The 22,205-nt window shown below is 35.6% G+C and overlaps 1 protein-coding gene across 3 annotated transcripts in view; it reads right to left on the reverse strand.

Moving 5' to 3' along the window:
• Nucleotides 1-22,205, reverse strand: part of LOC121314847 (zinc finger protein 236-like) — a 93,260-nt gene that overhangs the window by 21,934 nt on the left and 49,121 nt on the right. For all 3 annotated transcript variants that reach the window (XM_041248561.1, XM_041248560.1, XM_041248562.1), the window contains 8 exons: nucleotides 20,045-20,196; nucleotides 19,470-19,652; nucleotides 18,542-18,821; nucleotides 8,141-8,244; nucleotides 6,055-6,426; nucleotides 4,480-4,625; nucleotides 3,899-4,142; nucleotides 1,416-1,595 (listed from right to left, as the gene is read on the reverse strand). In XM_041248561.1, the coding sequence (XP_041104495.1) occupies nucleotides 1,416-1,595; nucleotides 3,899-4,142; nucleotides 4,480-4,625; nucleotides 6,055-6,426; nucleotides 8,141-8,244; nucleotides 18,542-18,821; nucleotides 19,470-19,652; nucleotides 20,045-20,196 (1,661 nt within the window). The remainder of the gene's footprint in view (nucleotides 1-1,415; nucleotides 1,596-3,898; nucleotides 4,143-4,479; nucleotides 4,626-6,054; nucleotides 6,427-8,140; nucleotides 8,245-18,541; nucleotides 18,822-19,469; nucleotides 19,653-20,044; nucleotides 20,197-22,205) is intronic.

Below are 22,205 nucleotides of genomic sequence, written 5' to 3' on the forward strand. Positions count from 1 at the left end.
CTATCATGTATTAGAAAACAATTGAGTGCTAACAGCCAATCAGCTTCCAGATCTAGCGGGCTTCTATTTTGCATAGATGCCTGCTGGAACACTGAAGTGCTTAACTGTGAAATACATTTTAAAATCAACCCGCACATTAACCGTTTACTTCCCTTAACATTCTAATCTACAACTAATCTGATAACATAAAGAACTACTTAAACATACTTTTTGACGCTGGTCTAGAGACAAGCGAAATCATGTCTGTGACAGGACACCGTAATGAAGGCTCAATTCGCAGGTAGTGGACAGCAAATCAACAGGGTAGACACAATTGGTCCACAATTCTGTCATCGGCTGGATCCAAACGACATCCTCCCTCAAAAAACCAGCCAGTCAAACTCCCAACCCTGTTTCAGTTCTTTCCGTAACAGCCAATCCACTCCCTGCCTGCTTGAATGATGCCCCGCCTCCAACAACAAGTTTCAAGTCAGACTCAATACTATTGTTGAACAACACTATTCAACAATTGTACATGTCCAGATAAATTATAATAAGAAAGAGTAAGAACCCAATAAATAAATATGTTAGCAGTAATAATAATTTTAATAATAATAACATTCTCTACGTGTATGTCGTTTTTATATTCTAATTATGTTAGGGACTATTTTCCTCAGTGGAATGTTACCTTGCGAAATATCAGAAGTGCAAGGTAAATATAGATTTTAAAGTTTTTTTTTTTTTTTTTTTTTTTTTAGAGAGAAAATAAAGAAATAAATTGTTTTCTAATAGCGATAGAGCCCACTAAATGCTGGCTCTACCATGTGGTAGATGACCTTGAATCTCGTTAGCACCTTCCACTATGGCTCGGAACGCATAACTCCAGTCGTGGTCATCTACCACATGGTAGAGCCTGCATCGACAGGCTCTATCGCTTAATTATGCACTTTCCACTGTATGTGCCTCTATATACACCAGGATTACGATATTCAATTACTTGTGATAAAGAATGTCCCAGTTAAGTTTCATCAGAATCTGACAATGGGGTCTCTATATTAATAAACAAATTTAAGTGTGAAATACACCTGCATCCAATACTGTGCATCCCCCAGAAATTATAAGGAAAAAATGCAAGGTAGTAATTCTGGGTTATTAGGTGCCTGTACTTGTTGTAAAAAAAATAATAGACAAAGAGAAAGAGATGTGATACCTTTCACTGGACTAACTAAACAATAAGTATTATTTAGTTAGTACAATACAATATATAAAATCTCCTCTTTGTCTGTCGTCTCTGAACTAATACGACTACCATTTCATCTATCAATGCCTTTTTTTTTTTTTACTAGTAGTATTTCAAAAAAAATATCCAAAGGCTTTGGGACTGCCCCAGTTCGCATATTTTCTCAAACACCTGTTATCTATTGCATTTTCATTACCTGAAATGGTCAGTGTAATCTCTTGCGGAGCCGTTGATGAATTAGTGGAGTTAGAGCCAGTTGCCTGTGCAAGGACTTGACTGAGACTGGAGTTATTGATCGTTAATGTAATCTCATGCTGGTTGTTGGAAGATGTCACCAAACCCTGGGAAGTCATGACCTGTGTGAGATCATGTGTACCTAAGTAGAAAGCACAAATACAGCACTGTCAGGGAACAAACAGCTAGAGGCTTTAACAGGCTAAAATATTTAGTAATGTTAGACAGTAGAATAGACTTTTAGGGTTAACTGAAACGGTTGTCCATGCAAACTTACATGTTGCATTGTTCCAGCATGGTTTATTAATAAAAGCCTTGAAATATACAGTATAGTAAATATGACTTAGTAGCCTTCACTCTAAACTCTATTTTTTTTCTTTTTTTGTTTTTTTCAATATAGTGCTGTTTAAGTCAGTATTTGGTAGAAGCACCTGTTGCAGCAATTACTGCTATGAGTCTTTTTGGATAGGTCTCTACTCGCTTTACACAGCAGGAAGGTGACATTTTTGCCCATTCTCATGGGAAAATTGCTCCAGTTCTTCAAGTCTCGCCATAAATTTTCGATTGGATTCAAGTCAGGACTTTGACTGGGCCACTCAATAACATTAATTATCTTCTTGTTCAACCACTCCAGTTTGGTTTTGGCTTTGTGCTTTGAGTCACTGTTCTGCTGAAATGTGAATTTCTTCCCCAGTTTCAGAGTCTTGGGAACACTGACAGCCATCTCAGACACTGAACTTTGCAGATCTCTCAAGGTCATTACTGGCTTCAGAGTGACATCACAAACCAGTTTCCTGCTTGCCCGGCTGCTCAGTTTGGGAGGGCGACCTGATCTGGGTAGTGTCTGGGTGGTATGATACAACTTCCACTTCTTAATGATGGACTTCACTGTGCTGAGACGGATAATTAGCATTTTTGAAATGTTCTTGTACCCTTCTCCTGCTCTGTGCCTCTCTAACACTTTATCCATGACTTGTTTAGAAAATTCCTTGGTCTTCATGGTTGCTTTGTTAGATCACTATGTGAGTTGCAGCTTATATAAGTCTTTATATACCCGAGGGAAATTATCTAAAAGTTAAACCACTTTGAGTACACACAGGCTGAAACCATTTCACTACTTTGTTGACCTCTCAAACAAATCATTTGCACCTGAGCTGATTTAGGGCTGCAGTAGCAAAGGGGTTGAATAATGAGATTAACCTGTTTTTCTCTGTAAATCTTACTTATTTATATTCTTTATCACTTTATCTCTACTTTAACTCCACTTTATCAACGTGGAGTAGTTTGTGTAGATTCTACATGTAAAGTCTAATTTGAAAGCGTCATGGAGTACTTTCAGGTGCCAACAAAATGTAAAAACCTCAGGCGGGGGGGATACTTCTGCAAACCACTGTACAGCAACATATGAGAACATATAACACAATAAAATAAAAAAAGGTCCTTATGTGCCCTTTAAAGTATTTTTAAAAGACTTTCATACATGGAAACAGGAGACTTTGCAATAATCCCAGAGAATTAACCAGAACAACTGTAAATCACCACTGAACAAGAGCGTCTCTACATTTATGTAAAAATGAATATGCAACATACAAACAGACAGACAGACAGACAGAGTGACACTAAATACTGACAGATTCTCTCATGATGCTTTCATCATAATACTGCTCTATAGATCAGGGGTTCCCCAAAGTTCATGGCAAACAGTCTCCCATGCCATCAGGTATCTTGACAAATACGAGAATTCACAGAAATATGAAACTTTGTTAGCCTTACAATCACCATCTTTTGTTGTATGATGGTACATACTGTTAGTAAGGGCATTAGATGTGAACTAGACAAGCGATGTGACACACAGACAAAAGTATTTATGCCTGTCTTCACTATATCCCCATTGCCAGGGATGTATCCCAGTGGGGATAATAAATGTAACTCATAAAGCCATCTCTATGTGTATTAGGCTGCATTTAATTCAGTGTCTTGCTTGTGAACTCTGTAGAAAAGGCCAGATTGTAAAAGCAGAACAGTAATGGATTTTACCACACCACTGGCTTCCATATATTTTATTGGGAGTGTTTTCTCAAAACTACTTTGTTACTCATCCAAGCTGAATGTAATGTACCTGAAATTACCTTTTTGTTCAAAAGTTAAATTGCTGACACAATGACCCTAGCTAATTGGAGATTATATCCAGGCACAGCTTTAAAAAAAAAAAAAAAAAAAAAAAACACCTAATTCTGCTGCCTTTACAGTTGCTGTGCAGCATTAAAACACCTAAAATGTGAGCACTGAGACAGATGTGACCTTACCTAATACACCTTATGAACATAATGGTGGGAACATACCCCCTTAACTCAAAAGTCAGAGCACCTTGGAATGGAAGCAGTGATTTTATTAACATGAAGGTCTTCTAAAAACTAAAAAAAAACTTAAACAATGACTACCTACCGCTGTTACTTGCAGTCAGAACAGAGTCTTGTTCCGTCAGAGTTCCTATGGTAATATTGGCTGATCCCATATTTGGTTGCAAGGAAAGACCTGTGAGTGGCTGGACCACTACATTAGCAGGCACTGTGGCATCCCCTGTTTGGAGATGGCCGCCAGCTTGCTGGGTATGGCTGGAGTCTCCTGTTAGGTGATGGGTCAGGATACTGCCTTGCTGCAGGGTCTGTTGCAAAATACTTGGATCTATCTTTTTTAAAGGGAGGAAGGAAACATTCTCTAAGTCTGACACATAAGAATGTTACATTTTATTCTATTCTATTTTAATTATTTTATTATTCATCCATACCTTCAAAACACTCAATACTGGGTAAAACTATTATAAATTAGACAAGGGTTTAAGCTAGTAATGAAGAAAACACTGGCACTGAAGAAGGTACTTGCCTCCACACATACATAAAGAGGACACACAATTTATTAAACATAAACAAATCTCCATAGGTATGCTTTTTTTTTTTTTTTTTAATGCTGTTTTGCCACTAAAACAAAAAAGTCTTTATTTTAAACAAAATCAGTATTTCGCTTACCTGTAGTGTTATGTTGTTAATATTAGTGGTGTCAATGCCTGAGATCTGGACATTTGGTCCCACTAGGTTAGTGGTAGAAAGCTGTAGCTGTATACCCTCTAGGGTCGCTAAGCCAGCTTCCGTAAGAGACACGGTGAGATCACCCCCTGCCACAAAGGAAAAGAGGGAGTTGAGAAATTTAGATAACTTTCATGCTCCATTACTTAAAGCAATTGTAGGAGGGTACAAGTCAGTGACATTTTTGTTATTAAAATCATGCAAATACATTCATTGGAAATTACTTTTAGTAGTTCAGGAAAACAAAATAAACAAACAAACAAAAAAAAAAACACTTCTGATGCTATTTAGATACGCTGCAGTTTAGATTAATTAAACAGACCACTATCTCTCTTAATTGCTTACCTTCAGAACAAACTGAATCTATGTAAACTCCATTTAATATATTTTATTTATTATCTATACTGAATGGTTGCATTTATCATGAAATATGATGTATGTGTTCTATATGCCAGCTATAAAGTGCATTCAGACTGATTTGTCTATCATCAAGCAACCTCCAAATGCCCTTGAGGCTTATACAATATCACATCAACCGTTATTGGGCAAAGGTTAATTTGGGTTTTAACTGTGTTATTTTTGTAAAGGAGAGTGAGCATAAATAAAGAATACATAAAAAAGGGTAAAATCAATACCCCCTTTCAATCAACTTAAAGGCAGATGGTTGAGTACAGTAAATTCCAAATTAAACATGCCTCAACATCTTACCATTTCTGCAACTAACGAGGTATGTGTATGTGATACGTTTAAAATATATACAATGGTGTATTATCTACGTTTACGCACTAAGACTGGTGACATGAAACAGGAGAAAAAACTATGCCAGGTACAGTTGGAGAAAAATATACTGGGTCTTCGCAGACAAGTCATATTTCCTGGAGTATTTATCCTCTTGGCAGTATCCTTTTGTATCTGTGGCCAGTGATTATATTGGGCTTTCATAAGCAAAAAGGTTGATACAAGTTACTACACAATCACTCCAGTGATCTTAGAAAATATGTCAGCCTCTGCAGCACACTTTTATCCTTCATAAATCCTAGATAGTAAATTGCTTCCCATAGCAGATTATATGTATTAAGCTTGAACAGCAGTGGAGTTGAGGGAGAAAAAAACTCTTGTAGTGAATACAACTTTTTTTGTTTTATAATTACCTAAAATGAAACATATTTTCAGGTTACTACTACAACCCTCATACTGAAACCTTCCTGTTTGTGAAACCAAATTAAGAAGTGTTTAACATTACAAACAAGTTTTTTTTTTTTAATAATATCCCTGTACTACAGCAAAATTTGTCAGAACAAAATACATTTATTAATTACAGTGCACACTTTGTGCCAATATTGTTTAAGTATTGTTTAATATTGTTTAAGTTGGAGCTTATAAAGGCAAGACAACTGTTTTTTCTCACCAATATTTTGTATATAACATATCTAAATGCCTTTGCCATTAATCTTGTAAACAGCTTTAAGAAAACCTGCTGTAAACACTTTGCTGGAGTTAGTCTCAGTGAGCTTTTACCTGACATTGAAGCTGGAAGAATGGCTTGTCCAACAAGCCCTTGTTGTAGCAGGTTCTGCTCAAATTGGCTGGTGAGGACAGAGTTGTTGGTGATGTAGACATTGGGGTCACTGGGTGAAGTGTTAAGCAGGTTGACTGGTGGGAGAGCTTCTGTGCTCTGGCGGTCACAAGGCTTTTTATTCTTCTTGGAGTCCGATGTTGGCTTGTAATGGCACTGTATGTGGGTCTTTCTGTGGCCAGATGTTCGGAAGCGCAATTCACAGAAGGGGCACTTGAACGGCTTGGATCCTGTGTGCAGTCGCATGTGCACTTTCAAACTGCCCTTTGTTGAGAAGGATGTGTTGCACATGTGGCAATTAAAGAGCTTCTGACCTAGAACCAAAAGATTAGATTGGGAACTACTAATGTCATACTGAAAATGTGTTACAAATTTGTGAAATGACAAAAAAAAGGGCAAGAAAAGAAAGCACACACACTAAAATGTTGTTGTATTTGACTCTCACCATAATAACATTAACAATGGAATTATTTTTTTTTTTATTTCTCTTGGCCTTTTTAACTTTTTTTTTTTATTTTTATTTTAATGATTATGTGAATTATTATTTGATGTATTTTGCTGGAGAAAGAGTTATTGCAGACTAGACCACCAGCACTCAGTATGCAGCATTTTTTTTCAGGTCATTAAGTAAGTCTGTGTACAGTATACTGGTGAACTCAATTGTGCATATCTTGCTTGTTTTTGTTAGTAAACACTATGTAAACACTGTCTTAAAGTGGTCGAAGCTAACAAAATAATTCCCTAAAATCTTACCTGTCATGCACTTCCATTTGGTATGTAGGTCTCAAACATGCAGCTTTGAAAACAACGCATGCTATAGTAAACATGCACTACCATTTAAAAGTTCATAAAAAAGGCAGTAACATGTTATAAAATTAACATGCATGTTTGCTATAATGTGTTTCTCTCAAAACTGCATGTTTGAGACCTACATACCAAATTGAAGTGCACGACAGGTATTCTGTCTCATTTCTTAGACACATGGAACAGGTTTCTGTTAACCAGGAGCAGCTCATCCAGCTGTTGTGGAGAGGGCCTGTGGTTTTCAGAGATGACACTGGTAGGCTACCAGAATGGTGTTGTAGTTCCCTAGCCGTGCGGTGAACGCACTGGCTGAATAGGCTCTCTTGAGGATCACCTCAGAGTCCCAGCACTGCTTGTTAAGGCAGGTAGTGTCCTTGGATAGGCTACTTAGCTTTACATATTTTTCACAGCATTCCATCTATTGATAGAAGCAGCTTAAGTCATTTTAAAGTAAATTATATTTCATTACGACCCCCAACACATATGTGTGTTTAGCATTTACAGCTGTGCCCAATTGAATGAACAAATTTTGCTTCACAAAGTCGAATAAAACATGCTGAATAATGTTACGTTAACAAAGTAAATTACATACCCCTTTATAGTTTTCCATATACTTAACAAATAACTGACAAACTGAACAATGTGACATTTTGAAATCTAACATGAAATACTGTACTACTATTATGGCTTCTGGTAGACTTGTGCAATATCATTTTGTAGTTTCTTTAACTATATGATGTTAAATAAAAGATGTACCGGTAAATTATGTTCATATAGAATTTTTTTTTTTAATATTTTTTTTAAATTGTACTGTATGAGAAACAGATTTGAGATGTTACTGTATTTGAATGAATTTTGCAGGTATTTGCAAACTGAGGGAAATTCAGTAACAAATAAAAGCATAAGTGACATTTCTGCAGCAATTTAAAAGAAAACATCACTTATGAAAATATAAATGCCTCTTATTGATATTAAATTATTAACTAGTAAATCTCTTAAAAAAAAAAAATGGGACTGCCAGACTGGTAACATACAATAATATGTGTGAAGTACAATCTATGGCACCAGACACAATCTGAGAAGCCGAGAAGGCAGCATTAACTTGATTTTGCACTGCAGATGCTAACTGTAAACATGAGAACATGACTTGCAAAATACATTGTGTATTCTTGAATGGTGTGATGGATAATGGTGTAAGCAAGAGGAAGATGGGTGTTCACTGACCTGTGTGTGTCTTGACATGACAGTCCAGAGTGGATTTTACTGTAAACCGTTTCCCACATTCATCACATTTAAAGGGCTTTTCACCAGTGTGTATACGAATGTGTCTGCAAGGGACAGAAAGCAAAATAAAGATCTAAAGAGAAGCATGTATTGCATCAAAATGAGCTAGTCTTACGTTTCTTAGAACATCCTGGTCACCTTTCTGAGCACAACAGTTTAATAAGTCAAATTGCACCCTGTATCCTGACAATAAATATGTGTGCGTGTACAGAATGGTTTTGCCTACATGTAGGGGTTGGTGAACAAAAAAAAAAAAAAAAAAAAAAAAAAAAGAAATACTTTAATTCTCTGCAGCACTTATTTTTTGGTTGTCCCTCGCACAATTGTTATGGGAATATCATCACCACAATGGTATGTATTCTGTATTATATAAAGGTTGTACTTCCCTGATGCAGTTCATTAAGAAACTGAATCTATGGGTCATTCTGGAGAACAGGCTTTACTGCTGATTTCCACTAATAACTTTGCCGATTAAAATTATTTCAGATGTGTCACCTCAAAGCAGTGCTGCCCATGGAGCAACAATTTAATGTCAGTGTTATTACAGGTGTACCCAATTTAATGAAATGGCTTCCAGTAGGAATTTTCTAGCCCGGTATACTGTTACCGTTTAAATATCATTAATGTAACTGAGGTAGAAGTCATTAGGTCCTATTTCTATCTCACATAGTGCCCTATGTATATTACACATATGAATTAATAAGACATTACTGTATTTAGAATCTCATTACATCCCAGCGACAGGGGGTAAATAACTGCAAACTAGCATAATGATTTACCTATTAAATCCTTATCCAATGTAAACAATTTAAATAAAAACAGCCAGAAAAATAATTTGATACTTAAGAATGAAACCACAATTCCAACTTTTGACAGGTCTAAAAAGGTTGTCTGTTATTACATGTGTAGAATTTTGGGGGGTTCATAGAATTCTTTCCTTTAACAATCTTATTCTCCCATCAGTATACAAAGCTCAAGGGTCTATAAAATGAGAATTTTGCCAACAAGTGATGTCACAAAATGAAATATTTACGACAGAAGTTGTTGCACCTTTAATGGACCTACCTTTTAGGGTATAGCTGCAGAAATAAACTTGCTTATTTCCACCCCAGCCTGTAAGTGGAGCGGAGCGGGACCATTTTGCTAGGAGCGTGGAGTGGATCAGGTAAAGTGCCTGAGCGAAGCATGAGCGTGAAAAGCCTCTGGCACCTCACCCGCTCCAACACCTGCTCCAAAAATGTTTTGCAAAGGAAAAAGTATCTGACACTGTACATATAAGATATGATCCATAAACGATGCAGCTTTTGCGATGCTCTGACAATATTGTGCATTCTATGAAATCTTCCTGTATAATTAAAGTTAACAAACTAATCAATAATATAAAATTTGCACAGTAAAAGTTTTATTTCAACAGTGAAACACATTGTGTGTATGAACCACATTAATTGCAAATTTCACAAAGGTTATACAATTTAAAAAAATTGTATGTTAGTATCCCAAGCTGAAATACGACCCCATCAGCTTGGTGATAAAAGCCCCAGCGGCTTTTAGATACCTGAAATTGTGTCGTGCATCGAGGTGCAGAATATTCACTTTACTAAAGCATTTCACCACTTCATGTAAAAGTGAGATTGAACTATTCTCCAATTGGACTAGAGGTTCTCTGTTTCTTTTCCTTTAACTCTATCATTTCACGGGCGGGAGCTAAGGCTGTGTGAAGAATATGGGTTAGTATTTAAAGGCTTAGCCTCGAGTGATGATCGCCTGCGGGCCAGGAGAGCTTGTGATGATGACCTGCAGGCCAGGAGAGCTTGTCATGATGGCCTACCGGCCAGGAGAGCTTGTTTTGAACTGTTAGTGGCCTGAGGGCCAGGGCAAAGGACGAGGTCCGGACTTTATACCTCAAGTGCTTCGTACTGCGGAGGTCGGCCCCATAGGCCCCTGGGACCCCCTGAAAATATAGAAATCCTCTGACTCTGCGGAGAATCCTTGGATTGCCCTCAGAGGATGGAAAGGGTCAAAACCTGGAAAGAAGAAAGGAAAGAGAATCCCTGTCTCCAGGAGCTGCCCTCAAAGAGGTGAGGCAAGTCCTCCAAGGCCAAACATTGCAGTGCGCCCGCAGGGGTATCTGAAAGAGTGTTTTTTTAGTATTTGGTTTTAGTACTTAAGAATTGTTGATGACCAGTGCTCTCACTGGTACAGTGAGGGAGAAACAAGAGAGTCGCTGGGTGAGACAGAAATAGCGCATGAGATGCAAAAGAACAGTGTGGCCGGTGGTCCCCTCCGACACGCTGCGGAGAGGACACCCCTTTCAACGAAGGCATGAATAGCTGCAGCTAACTCGAGGCCGGGGAAGTGATTCACTAACCCCCACAGAGGAGACTGGCTCAGAGGGAATGCCGCAATTGAAATACAGAGGAGGAGGAGGAAAAAGCAAAAACGCAAGAGAAGGAACATAGATTGCGACGTGGCTTAAATAGGCAGATAGCTTTGATATGCAGGAGAAAATAAGAGGAGAGCAGCTCCAGCTCCCGCCCCCGAACCCCACTTTAAAGTTAACATATAGTTAATGACTCAGTAAGTTTTGATGATTAGATACATTATATGTAGAGGTCTACCTAAATCGCGAAAATCGTGAAATTGAGGGGTCACCTCGAAATTCAGCTCTTTTACGGGCCAATGCATACAAACAAGTACGGAGAGTTAAAAAAAAGAAACCTTGTTTAAATGAACTACTGCACAATGCAAGTGACGCAAACTATGCATCTTCCTTCTGTAGATAGGCTTTTTTTATTCCTTCGTCCTATGTGCACTGCACATAAGCAAAAAACAAACAAACAAAAAATGTCCACAAATAACATTTACAAAAAATATTCTCCAAAGCGGTTAACGTTGTTGTTTACTATTCAAATGACAACAAAGTTTTAATCAGTGGAAGTTAAATCAGTACTAATGATCTAGCACAGCCACCTTGCCTCAACCTGCTGCTTATTTTTTCACAGTTGGAATTTTAGACCTGAATAGCCACGTTCTCTATGTTTTGACTCAGTATTAATAAAATAAATTATTGGATGGGACGAATAATATGACAACGAACATGCTGCATACATTAACTTTTGCCAGATGCCCTTGGGTAAACAGGTTTTGGGACTGTTTCTAATCGATTTCCACATCTGTATAACTTTGCAAAGTTTTGCCTTAACTTCCAACCAATTCAGTGGATGCAGAACGTGCAGTCTCGATATATGGGCAAGTCAACTGCAGGGGGATGCTGCATGCTGGCCTTTAACAAAGGACAGCACTCTATTTTAGTAAGGAAGCAAGCACCACTATTTTTAGGCTTTATAGTGTTCTCAAATATTTTCCACTTAGGTTTATTTAATGTTTAAACAGTGCAGCGAAATGTCTGCAAAATCCTTTTTTTTGTTCCGCAATCTACCCATGAAAAATACTTAAATTTACCTCGATTTAAGTAGACTACTAATTATATGTGGTTAAAAAAGAATACAAATCCAAGATGAAGAAATTACTCTAAAACCAACTGTTAATTTCACTAAACTAAAAAAAAAAAAAAAAGCCAAATATGTTTTGCAAGGGTTTAGAGCTTATGATGGGGACAGGATTTGTATGGTAATTATAATAGATTGTTCCAAAGTACTGCATTTACATAATTCACTTCACTATTGTACATGCAATACATTTGCTACAGAGAAACAAACACACATACACTTTCAATGTTTTTAAATGCAACATGACCTATGATATTAAAAATGTGGCACCACAAAATTGACACCGCTAATGAAAACATAGATTTTCTTTTATGGAAATGGTTCAATATGTCACATGGATCATGTACAATTAATAGGCTGTGATGCAGTACAAAAATATGTTAATTAAAGAGGCTCTTAGCATTTTATTAAGAAGCTTGTTTGCAAACCAAAAATCAAACTGGATAAGACTTTTGAACCCGCTGTCTATTCCACAAGGACAAACAATATAGACGTAATATCAGACAGTTCTTAAGATATTTGTACTCTCTACAGTGCAATCTTATTCAAGGCTTTGCACGAAATCCAACTGAAAATTCAACAAACAATATTATTTTTATATTTATTAAAAACAACAACACACTGCAGAAATGAATATGACACATACAAGAATTGTATTTAAGAATTTCTCTATACATCGATTTTAAGAAGCTCTTTTTATATATATATATATATATATATATATATATATATATATATATATATATATATATATATATATATATATATATATATGGTATTGTTGGTTGATTGTTGTTGCAGATTTCCATCATTCACCATTAGTAAGTTTAGCTGTCATTCAGACAGTAGCCTAAGCTTCGGAAAATGCCTGTATTTTAAGGACATAACTTTGAAAATCATGTTGACAGTGTCACTTATGGAATTGTATTGTTTTTTTTTTTTTTTTTTAATTATTATTATTATTTTGTTGTGCTGCTACTACGATTATGGAAGTACGGTTACTAGTTGAAATCCCACTACTTGATTTTGTTTAGATTTATTTTTAACGCAAAAATCACTTAGAATGATACTGACCTTGTACAAAGTGCTTTTGAGGGGTCTTAGAGTGCTGTTGTTGATTTTAATTTCACTTGAGGTCATTGATGTAATCGTACTTCATGTTATTCTCAAGTGACCCAGAACACACAGAAAAATAACCTTGCAAGTAAGAAAACAAGCAGAAAATAATGTTACCTTGTTCCAAAAAAACAAGGATATAAATAAGTTGGGGACAAGCAATTAAAGATTAGTCATGGCTTGTATATGCCACGGTTTGTTTTCAATAAATTGACCTGTTAAGTAATGAGTGCTTTAAACAAAATGACTGTTACATCTATTTAAATCAGCCAAACTGATTCATTTTGGGAAAGAAATGTAGTCAGCACTGTATTTTCCTGTTTTGTTTTTTTTTTTTAAGCCTTTAAGAACCATTACAGAGTTGACTGCAACCTGCAGGTATCAGACATTCTGAGGTCGAAACACCAATGGACAATTGTTTTTATTTGTGATAAATCTTTTAATTTGCATAAAATCTTACATGACCTCAAAATATCAGAGCTCAATGCAAGTTAAAGTAGACAAGTAAAATAAACAAAATAAAAACAAATAAAACAATAATCACAAAATCAAAAACGACTGATTCAACCTATCTATCATTCAATCTACAAAAAAACGGTATCTATAAATACATAAATGTTTTTGCTCAAAACAGCCAACTTCCCAATTGTTTGGTATGATTACCATACCTTTGTCAATGGAAAGATACATGACTGCAAAATAATGTTTTTAGAATCAGTAAGACCACTTAAGAGAAACTCCTGTTCCTGCAAAGTGGAAAGAACCTCATTCTAGAAGCCAGCTACAGCAAAACGTTCCAAGAACATGTAATAAGTTTCAGGTAGATTCAGGTATGCTAATCATTTTAAGTTTTTTCACAAAACTTGCTAAGGACCTTCTTTTGCAAAAAATATTAAATATCTGATAATCTGAGGTATATGAAGATTGTACGTCTGTCCGACCTGGCTGTCATATTTTTAAAATTTGCCATGAGTAAGACACGGAGTGTAACATTATCTGGGGTTATATAGAAGGACCTTTTTGTTAGTCTGTTCCGCATGTCACATAGTTCAGCACAGGATATTAAAAGTATCAGAATTTGCTTTCCATACACAATATTGAATGCAAACTTATTTTGGGATATTTCACAGCATTCACATGTGCCTAACCCATCAACATGACATTTTAATAAAGTAACTGAAGTTAAAATATGCAGTATGGTATACTCTCAAATACATTTTTGGGTTTTTGTGGTCACTTGTGTAGAATTGTTTTGTTTTTAAATAGATGATTTTATTAAGTGCATCTGCTACTGCGCCAACATGTATCTGATTACATGGCAGAGCCGAATCCTTGTGATTCTACTTGAGCAGTCTTGCTGAGGCAGTAACCCTGTCTATGTGTTTTATTTTTGATAAACACTTGTTTTTGAAGCTGCTGTATTCATGCAACGGTATAAGTGGATTTTGTTACCTGGTCTAACTGCAATGCACTGCATAATAAACAGAAAATACTCCCTTTCATCCAAACCACAAAGGACCAGATTTACTAATCCTTTGTTCCACTGTATAGTTTCCCTCAATTTCAACCATCAAAAGGCGTATGTTTTTTAATTAAAAAAAACTGCATTTTGGCTACGGGAATTGATTCAATATTTGTTTCGAAACAATCACAACCACAAAAAATTATTTTTCAAACAGTATTTTGTTTACCTGTGCATGGGATGTGTTATTCAATGATTATTATAAACAACATACTGTAGAAAAGACAAGCGTGCAGTGATTTGGGTTAAAGCCAGCATACACTGGACCATGAATGTATAGCTTACTACAGGTTACTGGAGGCCAAATAGTATTTTTCATGTAGAATACAATGGGAAGGATTTCTGCTTATATACTACACCTTACAATTTGTAGTCTGCATCAGACAACCATGGAACATGTGGTGAGATGCTTGTGAGCAGGTGATGTTGCAAACCTTGTTCTTACTTACACAGATATATAAAAAGAGTAACAAACAGATGTGTTTTAATTTAACACCATGATACTACTATGCTATTAAAAAAATAATACAATTGTATTGATTTCATTCCATAGAAGCAGAGGTAATTTATTTGTATACTTTGTAGCTTCTCATAAGAAATCAAAATCTCTTGAATTTTTTAGTTTTACTATTACACTACATTATTCACATTTACAGTGCTCAGTTTACTTTACTGTATAAATCACTGCACTGAAATAACATTAATATGTTCTCTGTACACATTACATTATGTAAAAATCTAAATCTGTACATTACATAGTATTTCGCGTTTCCAGTATATTCCGAATTTTACTGAAAAATTAAAGGATTTTTTTTTTTTTTTTTTTTTTACTGATTTATACCAGATTTTTGTCTATTCAATATTATCCGGTACTATTTTCTAGGAAACACACAATTTGATTAAAATGCTGATTAAAATAAGCAGCCCCAGACTGTATCCTAGGATACAGCAGATGTTTAGATGTCAGAAGATCAAATAACGTTCAACTGTGGTTCTCTGTCACTTCACAAACACACTATCACCTGATTATATTGGCCAATTAAAGTCTGGTTATTGTGGAAATTGCTGGGCATAGTAACTACTAGCTTGATCAAAAACTAAATTGAAATACTTACACGAAAACATTATATTTTTAGTGGATGAGGAATGGGGAGAAAATGTAAAGTAAACAACTGTTTTGAAGCACACAAAAAGCAAAAAAAGCAGAAGTGGGCCAGATGAGGCAGAGGATGCACAGCGCTGCAAATACTGCTGCATTGAGGTACATGTTCACACTGACAATAAAAGTACATACTGAAAAATAAGCAACACAAACTAAAACACGAAAGTGAACTGAGAGACAAGCAATCCATTTATGTGGCTTTTACATATGCTTTAATAAAAAGAGAGCACAGAACAACTGTGTTAGTGAGTTTCTCAGGGCGCCGTGCTTTGCTGCACTGTTTATTACAGAGGTATGTCTCTGTGACTTTGTGTGACAGTACTATTTGTCCATAGGCTAAAACACTGCCTAATGCCGACAATCTTAATCGTAAATAACTGATAGAAAATGGTGATGCTTTAGTTGGTAAACTTACATGGAATGCACTGATGGAAATGTCCAGTGTGATTATTGACGTGTCTTTCGATTGCTTGCCACACAGTTCTATCAACTTGATTGTATTTTTATGATTTCAAGGCGAAAAAACCTGGCTTGTTTTGTGCGGAAGTCATGTTCATACCTTCTGTAGATAGTATTTCCGTCAGCAAAGTGATTGCCCAAACGTTTACAGAGGTCAGAGAACTACTAGCAAACTCAGACCACAACATGGTCTCATTTGAAGTGCTTTTTAAAACCCCAAAAGTAATGACTAAAGCTAAGGTTTACAATTTTAGAAAAGCAAACTATGAAGGTATGAAACAGAGACTAACAGAAGTAGATTGGAGTAAAATAGAGAAAATATCCACAGAAAAAGGATGGCTGTTCTTCATAAATATAGTACTAGAGGCGCAAAACAATTACATCCCTAAAGTAGACAAATCTAAATGTAAAACTAAATTGTCAAAATGGTTTAATAGATCAATTTAAAATATATATTCAGCGAAAAAAGGCACTTTACAGAGCGTTAAAAAGGGACCAAAAACAAAGTACACAGAAAGAGTACACGGAACTGCAAACGCAAGTCAAAAAGGAAGTTAGAAAGGCCAAGACAGAAATAGAAATGAACATTGCTAAGGGGGCTAAAACCAATTCCAAAATGTTTTTCCAATATTACAACAGCAACATTCAAAGAGGAGGTTAAATGTCTAAGAGATACAAATGGTAAAATCATAGATGAAGAAAAAACATAGCAAATATATTAAATGATTACTTTTCACAAGTTTTTACAAAGGAGGATACGGACAACATGCCCCACATGTCATCCAGTTCCTATCCAGTTTTAAATAACTTTAGCATAACCAAGGCAGAACTGTTAAAGGGACTAGGAGCTCTTAAAATAAACAAATCCCCTGGGCCGGATGAGATCCTCCCAATAGTACTCAAAGAAATGAAAGAAGTTATTTACAAACCGCTAACCAAGATCACGCAACAGTCTCTTGACACAGGGGTTGTACCGACAGACTGGAAAATTGCAAATGTAATACCAATCTACAAAAAGGGAAACAAAACTGAACCAGGTAACTACAGACCAATAAGCCTGACTTCTATGCAAACTTATGGAAACTATAATAAGATCCAAAATGGAAAATTACCTATATGGTAACAGTATCCTGGGAGACAGTCGACATGGTTTTAGGAAAGGGAGATCGTGTCTAACTAACCTGCATGATTTTTTTAAGGATGCAACATCGATAATGGATAATTGCAAAGCATATGACATGGTTTATTTAGATTTCCAGAAAGCTTTTGACAAAGTCCTGCACAAAAGATTAATTCTCAAACTGAACGCAGTAGGGATTCAAGGAAACACATGTACATGGATTAGGGAGTGGTTAACATGTAGAAAACAGAAAGTACTGATTAGAGGAGAAACCTCAGAATCGAGTGTGGTAACCAATGGAGTACCACAGGGATGGGTACTAGGTCCTCTGCTACTCCTAATCTACATTAAGGATTTAGATTCTGGTATAGTAAGCAAACTTGTTAAATTCGTAGACGACACAAAAACAGGAGGAGTGGCAAACACTGTTGCAGCAGCAAAGGTCATTCAAAATGATCTAGACAAAATTGAGAACTGGGCAGACACATGGCAAATGACATTTAATAGAGAAAAGCGTAAAGTACTGCATGCAGGAAATAAAAAATGTACATTACAAATATCATATGGGAGATACTGAAATTGGAGAAGGAATCTATGAAAAAGAGTTTTTGTTGACTCAGAAATATCTTCATCTAGACAATGTAGGGAAGCTATAAAAAAGGCCAACAAGATGCTCGGATACACTGTGAAAAGTGTTGAATTTAAATCAAGGGAAGTAATGTTAAAATTGTACAATGCATTAGTAAGACCTCATGTTGAATATTGTGTTCAGTCCTGGTCACTTCGCTACAAAATGGATATTGCTGCTCTAGAAAGAGTGCAAAGAAGAGCGACCAGAATTATTCCGGGTTTAAAAGGCATGTCATATGCAGACAGGCTACAATAATTTAATCTATTCAGTCTTGAACAAAGAAGACTACGCGGCAACCTAATTCAAGCATTCAAAATTCTAAAAGGTATTGACAATGTCGACCCAAGGAACTTTTTCGACCTGAAAAAAGAAACAAGGATCAGGGGTCACAAATGGAGATTTAACAAAGGGGCATTCAAAACAGAAAATAGGAGGCACTTTTTTACACAGAGAATCGTGATGGTCTGGAATCAACTTTCCAGTAATGTTGTTGAAGCTGACACCCTGAGATCCTTCAAGAAGCTGCTTGATGAGATTCTGGGATCAATAAGCTACTAACAACCAAACGAGCAAGATGGGCCGAATGACCTCCTCCCGTTTGTAAACTTTCTTATGTTCTTATGTTCCTAAGCCTATAAATGCTGCTGAACTTGAGACTGTAATCATTGAGGAATGGAACTACATCCCACATGGATACATAGCTACTATAATCCAACAGGATACAACAATGAGCATCTGCCTTCATAAGGCATCGGGTAAAGCATGGGGACCAGTTGCAATCCTGAACAAATAAAGCAAATAGGAACAGTTAACTTTTCTTACCTCACCAGATCACTGGGCTTTTTAAAGCTCTTTGGACAGAAGTTACAAAGGTTCGCATGCTTGGGTTCTGTTTCCAGTTCAACAGCTTTGTCTTTTATCTCACTAATGCGGTCCCTCTCAGCCGCCGACTGGGCCAGGACCTTTTCGGAAACAGTGGCATCATCTCGGGGCTCGTTCTTGGCAAGTTCAGCTGCCTGTTCCTCTGTGAAAGTGACAATCCCTGTTCGATTCTTTCTAAGCAGAGCTCTTTCTGAATTGTCGTCTTCTTCTAAAGGCATTACTGCAGATCCAGTTGCAAATAATTAAAAATCAAAACAGGCTTAAGTTATGATGACAGAAAAAAAGAAAGAAAAACCAGGAGGATGTAAACTTATCACACTATTACTATTTCATGACAATTACTCAATTATTCTTATGGTTTTTACTGGTTACTGTTAATTGAATTTGTCTTTGAAATGTTAAACTTCTCTGAATAGGCAAAATGCAGTATTTAGGAGATACCAATTAGTGTAAATAACAATAATTCAGGTATTACACATGTATCATCTCAAATAACCAAAGCTTCTTAAATGGTAGACAACATGTATCATGGTATCCAATTCTAGAGCAGTGTTTACGGTACCAATAACTTGTTCACTCTCAGGAAACACATTTCATTTTATATATATATATATACAAAGCACTTATAGCACCATTATAAGCCAAAAAGGGCAAAATGGTTAACAACAGTGGCACTTTAAGCCAACTTAAATTATTCTTGCCTGTAAATTGTCTGGGGCAATTTATTCTGACAATTATTAATTGTCTATGAGACTTGATTAAAAAAAAATGAAGATACAACACTTGCTCACATTAGTAGTGTTTGAAACTTGAGAATTTATGTATGAAATGTTGGGTGTTCTTGGTAATATCTTCAGAAAATGCATACCCCTTGTTCCTATAAAATGATCCTTCTTCATGTGCTTCCTGCACAGAAGCATTGTCCGAAAGGTCTCCTCACAAATTTGGCACTTGTAGGGTTTCATATTCATATGTATTATCATGTGCCTATTAAGGCTGCCATTGGTGGTGAAGGAAGCATCACATACATTACACTTGAAAGCCTTGACACCTAAAGTAATATGGAGAGAAAAGGAAGGAAAGAAAGAAGTTAATATTCCTGAAACTTTCAGTCAAATCACAAACTACAAAGCAGTTAGTAATTCAATATGTTAACGTAACATTATTCAGCAGGCAAATTAGATACAATTCTATAGGGTGATGCAAAACTTTGGGCCATAGCTGTATGCTTAGCCATGCATTCACTATTCTATGGGAAACGTCTATAATGAAAATCAATATACAAAGGGTTTCAAATTGTTTCTGTATTTCATATGTGTGAAAAGTAAACCTATTAAATAGTTTAACTACACTAAGAAAAGGGAATTGTAGGTTGGAAATGTTTTTTTTTTTAAACTCAAGATATAAGTTCAAGAGTTTATCCTTTCACCTAAGACTTTATACCTGTATGTGTCTTTAAGTGTGATTTCAACACTCCAGCGGAAACAAAGCTTCGACCACACAAGTTACATTTGAAGGGCTTTTCTCCTGTGTGTGAGCGAACGTGCTGTTTTAAGTGGCTGGACTTCTTGAAACCTTTGTTGCAATACACGCATCTATGAAAACAATCATAAAAAGTGTTAGCATTATAGAACATTGGACAAGGTTTATAAAGGGGGTTACTCTGAAGTTCAAAAAAATATGAAAACAAATTAAACTGTCAACTCAGAATGACTATTTAAGGATTCAAGAGTCTAAGTGGCTTGTCATTTCAGGCTAAGGAAGAGAAAAAGGGTATGTGTCAGTGAGGGGGTTGTTATAGCTGATTCATAATCACCTCCCCAGCACAACTTGTACTGTTTAACTCCCACTTCTTTCTATTAATAAAGCATATTAAAAACTTCTATGGATACCTCACATAACTTCTACTGCCACATCCTCATGTAGTTCCTAATATTGTCCAATCTGTTTCACTGTTCCACTCTGTATTTGCAGATAGTTACTTTTATCACATTACAAAAGCTTGTTATTTTTACTCCATGAATAATACTTAATACACATTGCAACAGGAAGCTGTTAGCATGTTAAATTCACAATATCCAGAAGACAGTCACTAATTGTGTGAAAAGATAGCAGAATGTTAAATTTGACCTAAATGTACACCTTGCATTGAATTTGGTTATCAATCATCCTTTAAATTTGTTTACTAGCCCAATCTTAATAAACTCACCTTTTTGTTTATACTGAAACTCTCAAATTTCAAGTAAAATATAAATGTATTTATTTAGACATTATAGCCAAGCAGAGGTTATGGGGTTTTTTTCTATAAATATATATATATATATAATATAGCCAATATATATATATATATATATATATATATAAGATATATATATATATATATATATATATATATATATATATATATATATATATATATATATATATATATATAGCTAGTTTCATCCTGTAGGCACCGATTGATCCTATATATGCACTATGTTTTTAAGACTTTCGCTATGGCAAATAGGATGGTATTTGAATAATCGGAGTGATACTGTTCGTATAATGTCGCGTCATGTGTTTTGTTCTGTTTAGTTTTTGAACTTCAAGTACCAAATTCCAAACATAGTAATTAAGCAAAAATATTAGCAAAAATCACCTAAGAAAAGGTACTATTGACAAGCATATTGACAGCGCAGTACACAAAACAAGAAAATCAAACTTGAAGTTCATGGTTAAACAATTAGTGAGCAAGCAGGTCACACATGACTGTTTAAAGAGCACAGAAAGTGGAGAAACACACAATGGCAACACTTTTGAATTAGTGGAAGCTTTTGTGCAGCGAACACACCAAAACAATGGCTGGTCGATAAAATATTACAATGTTTTTTAATGAAAAAAATCCTGAACTGCGGAGCCGTGCCTAACAGTAACACACTCAGAAGAGAGTATCTCCCTAAAGTGCATGCAGCACACAAAGAATCTTTATCTGTTGCGTTGTATGCGATGAGGCCACTGATGATCAAGGCAACTGTGTTTTGTACATTATATTCATCCCACAGAGCTTTACACGAATTAGGAATTACTGCTTACTTAGTAAATACACTGCATATTGACTCTAACCACACAACAGTAGTAGGTCAGGATATCATTAAGATACTTGTGGAGAATGGCATTGATTTCAATTGTGTGTCTGCCTCCAGTCTCCACACTCACTATATATATTGTGTATCTATATAGATATATCTATATATAATATATATATATATATATATATATATATATATATATATATATATATATATATATATAATGTTATATAATTTACTAATAATTTGACAGTATCTGTGGTTTTAAAACTTCATAAAAAATAATTTCTAATTTGTTTTATTAAGAAAAGCATAAAAGCTTTGGTTTTGTCATTTCAGGTTTGCAGTTAACATTACTCCCGTGTTTAATATTTTGGTATTAAAGGCAACAAAACAGTCTATGGGAATTACGCAGTCATTGTAATGAATGTGTCAACATACGTTTTAAAGGTTTACAAAACTCAAAAATCTTGCTGAATATGTCATTCAAGGTTGTTTTAAAAAAATCAATTATAGCTGCCTGTTACACAGAC

Source organism: Polyodon spathula, chromosome 4 (genome assembly GCF_017654505.1).
Source record: "Polyodon spathula isolate WHYD16114869_AA chromosome 4, ASM1765450v1, whole genome shotgun sequence".
In the NCBI taxonomy this organism is placed as follows: Eukaryota; Metazoa; Chordata; class Actinopteri; order Acipenseriformes; family Polyodontidae; genus Polyodon; species Polyodon spathula.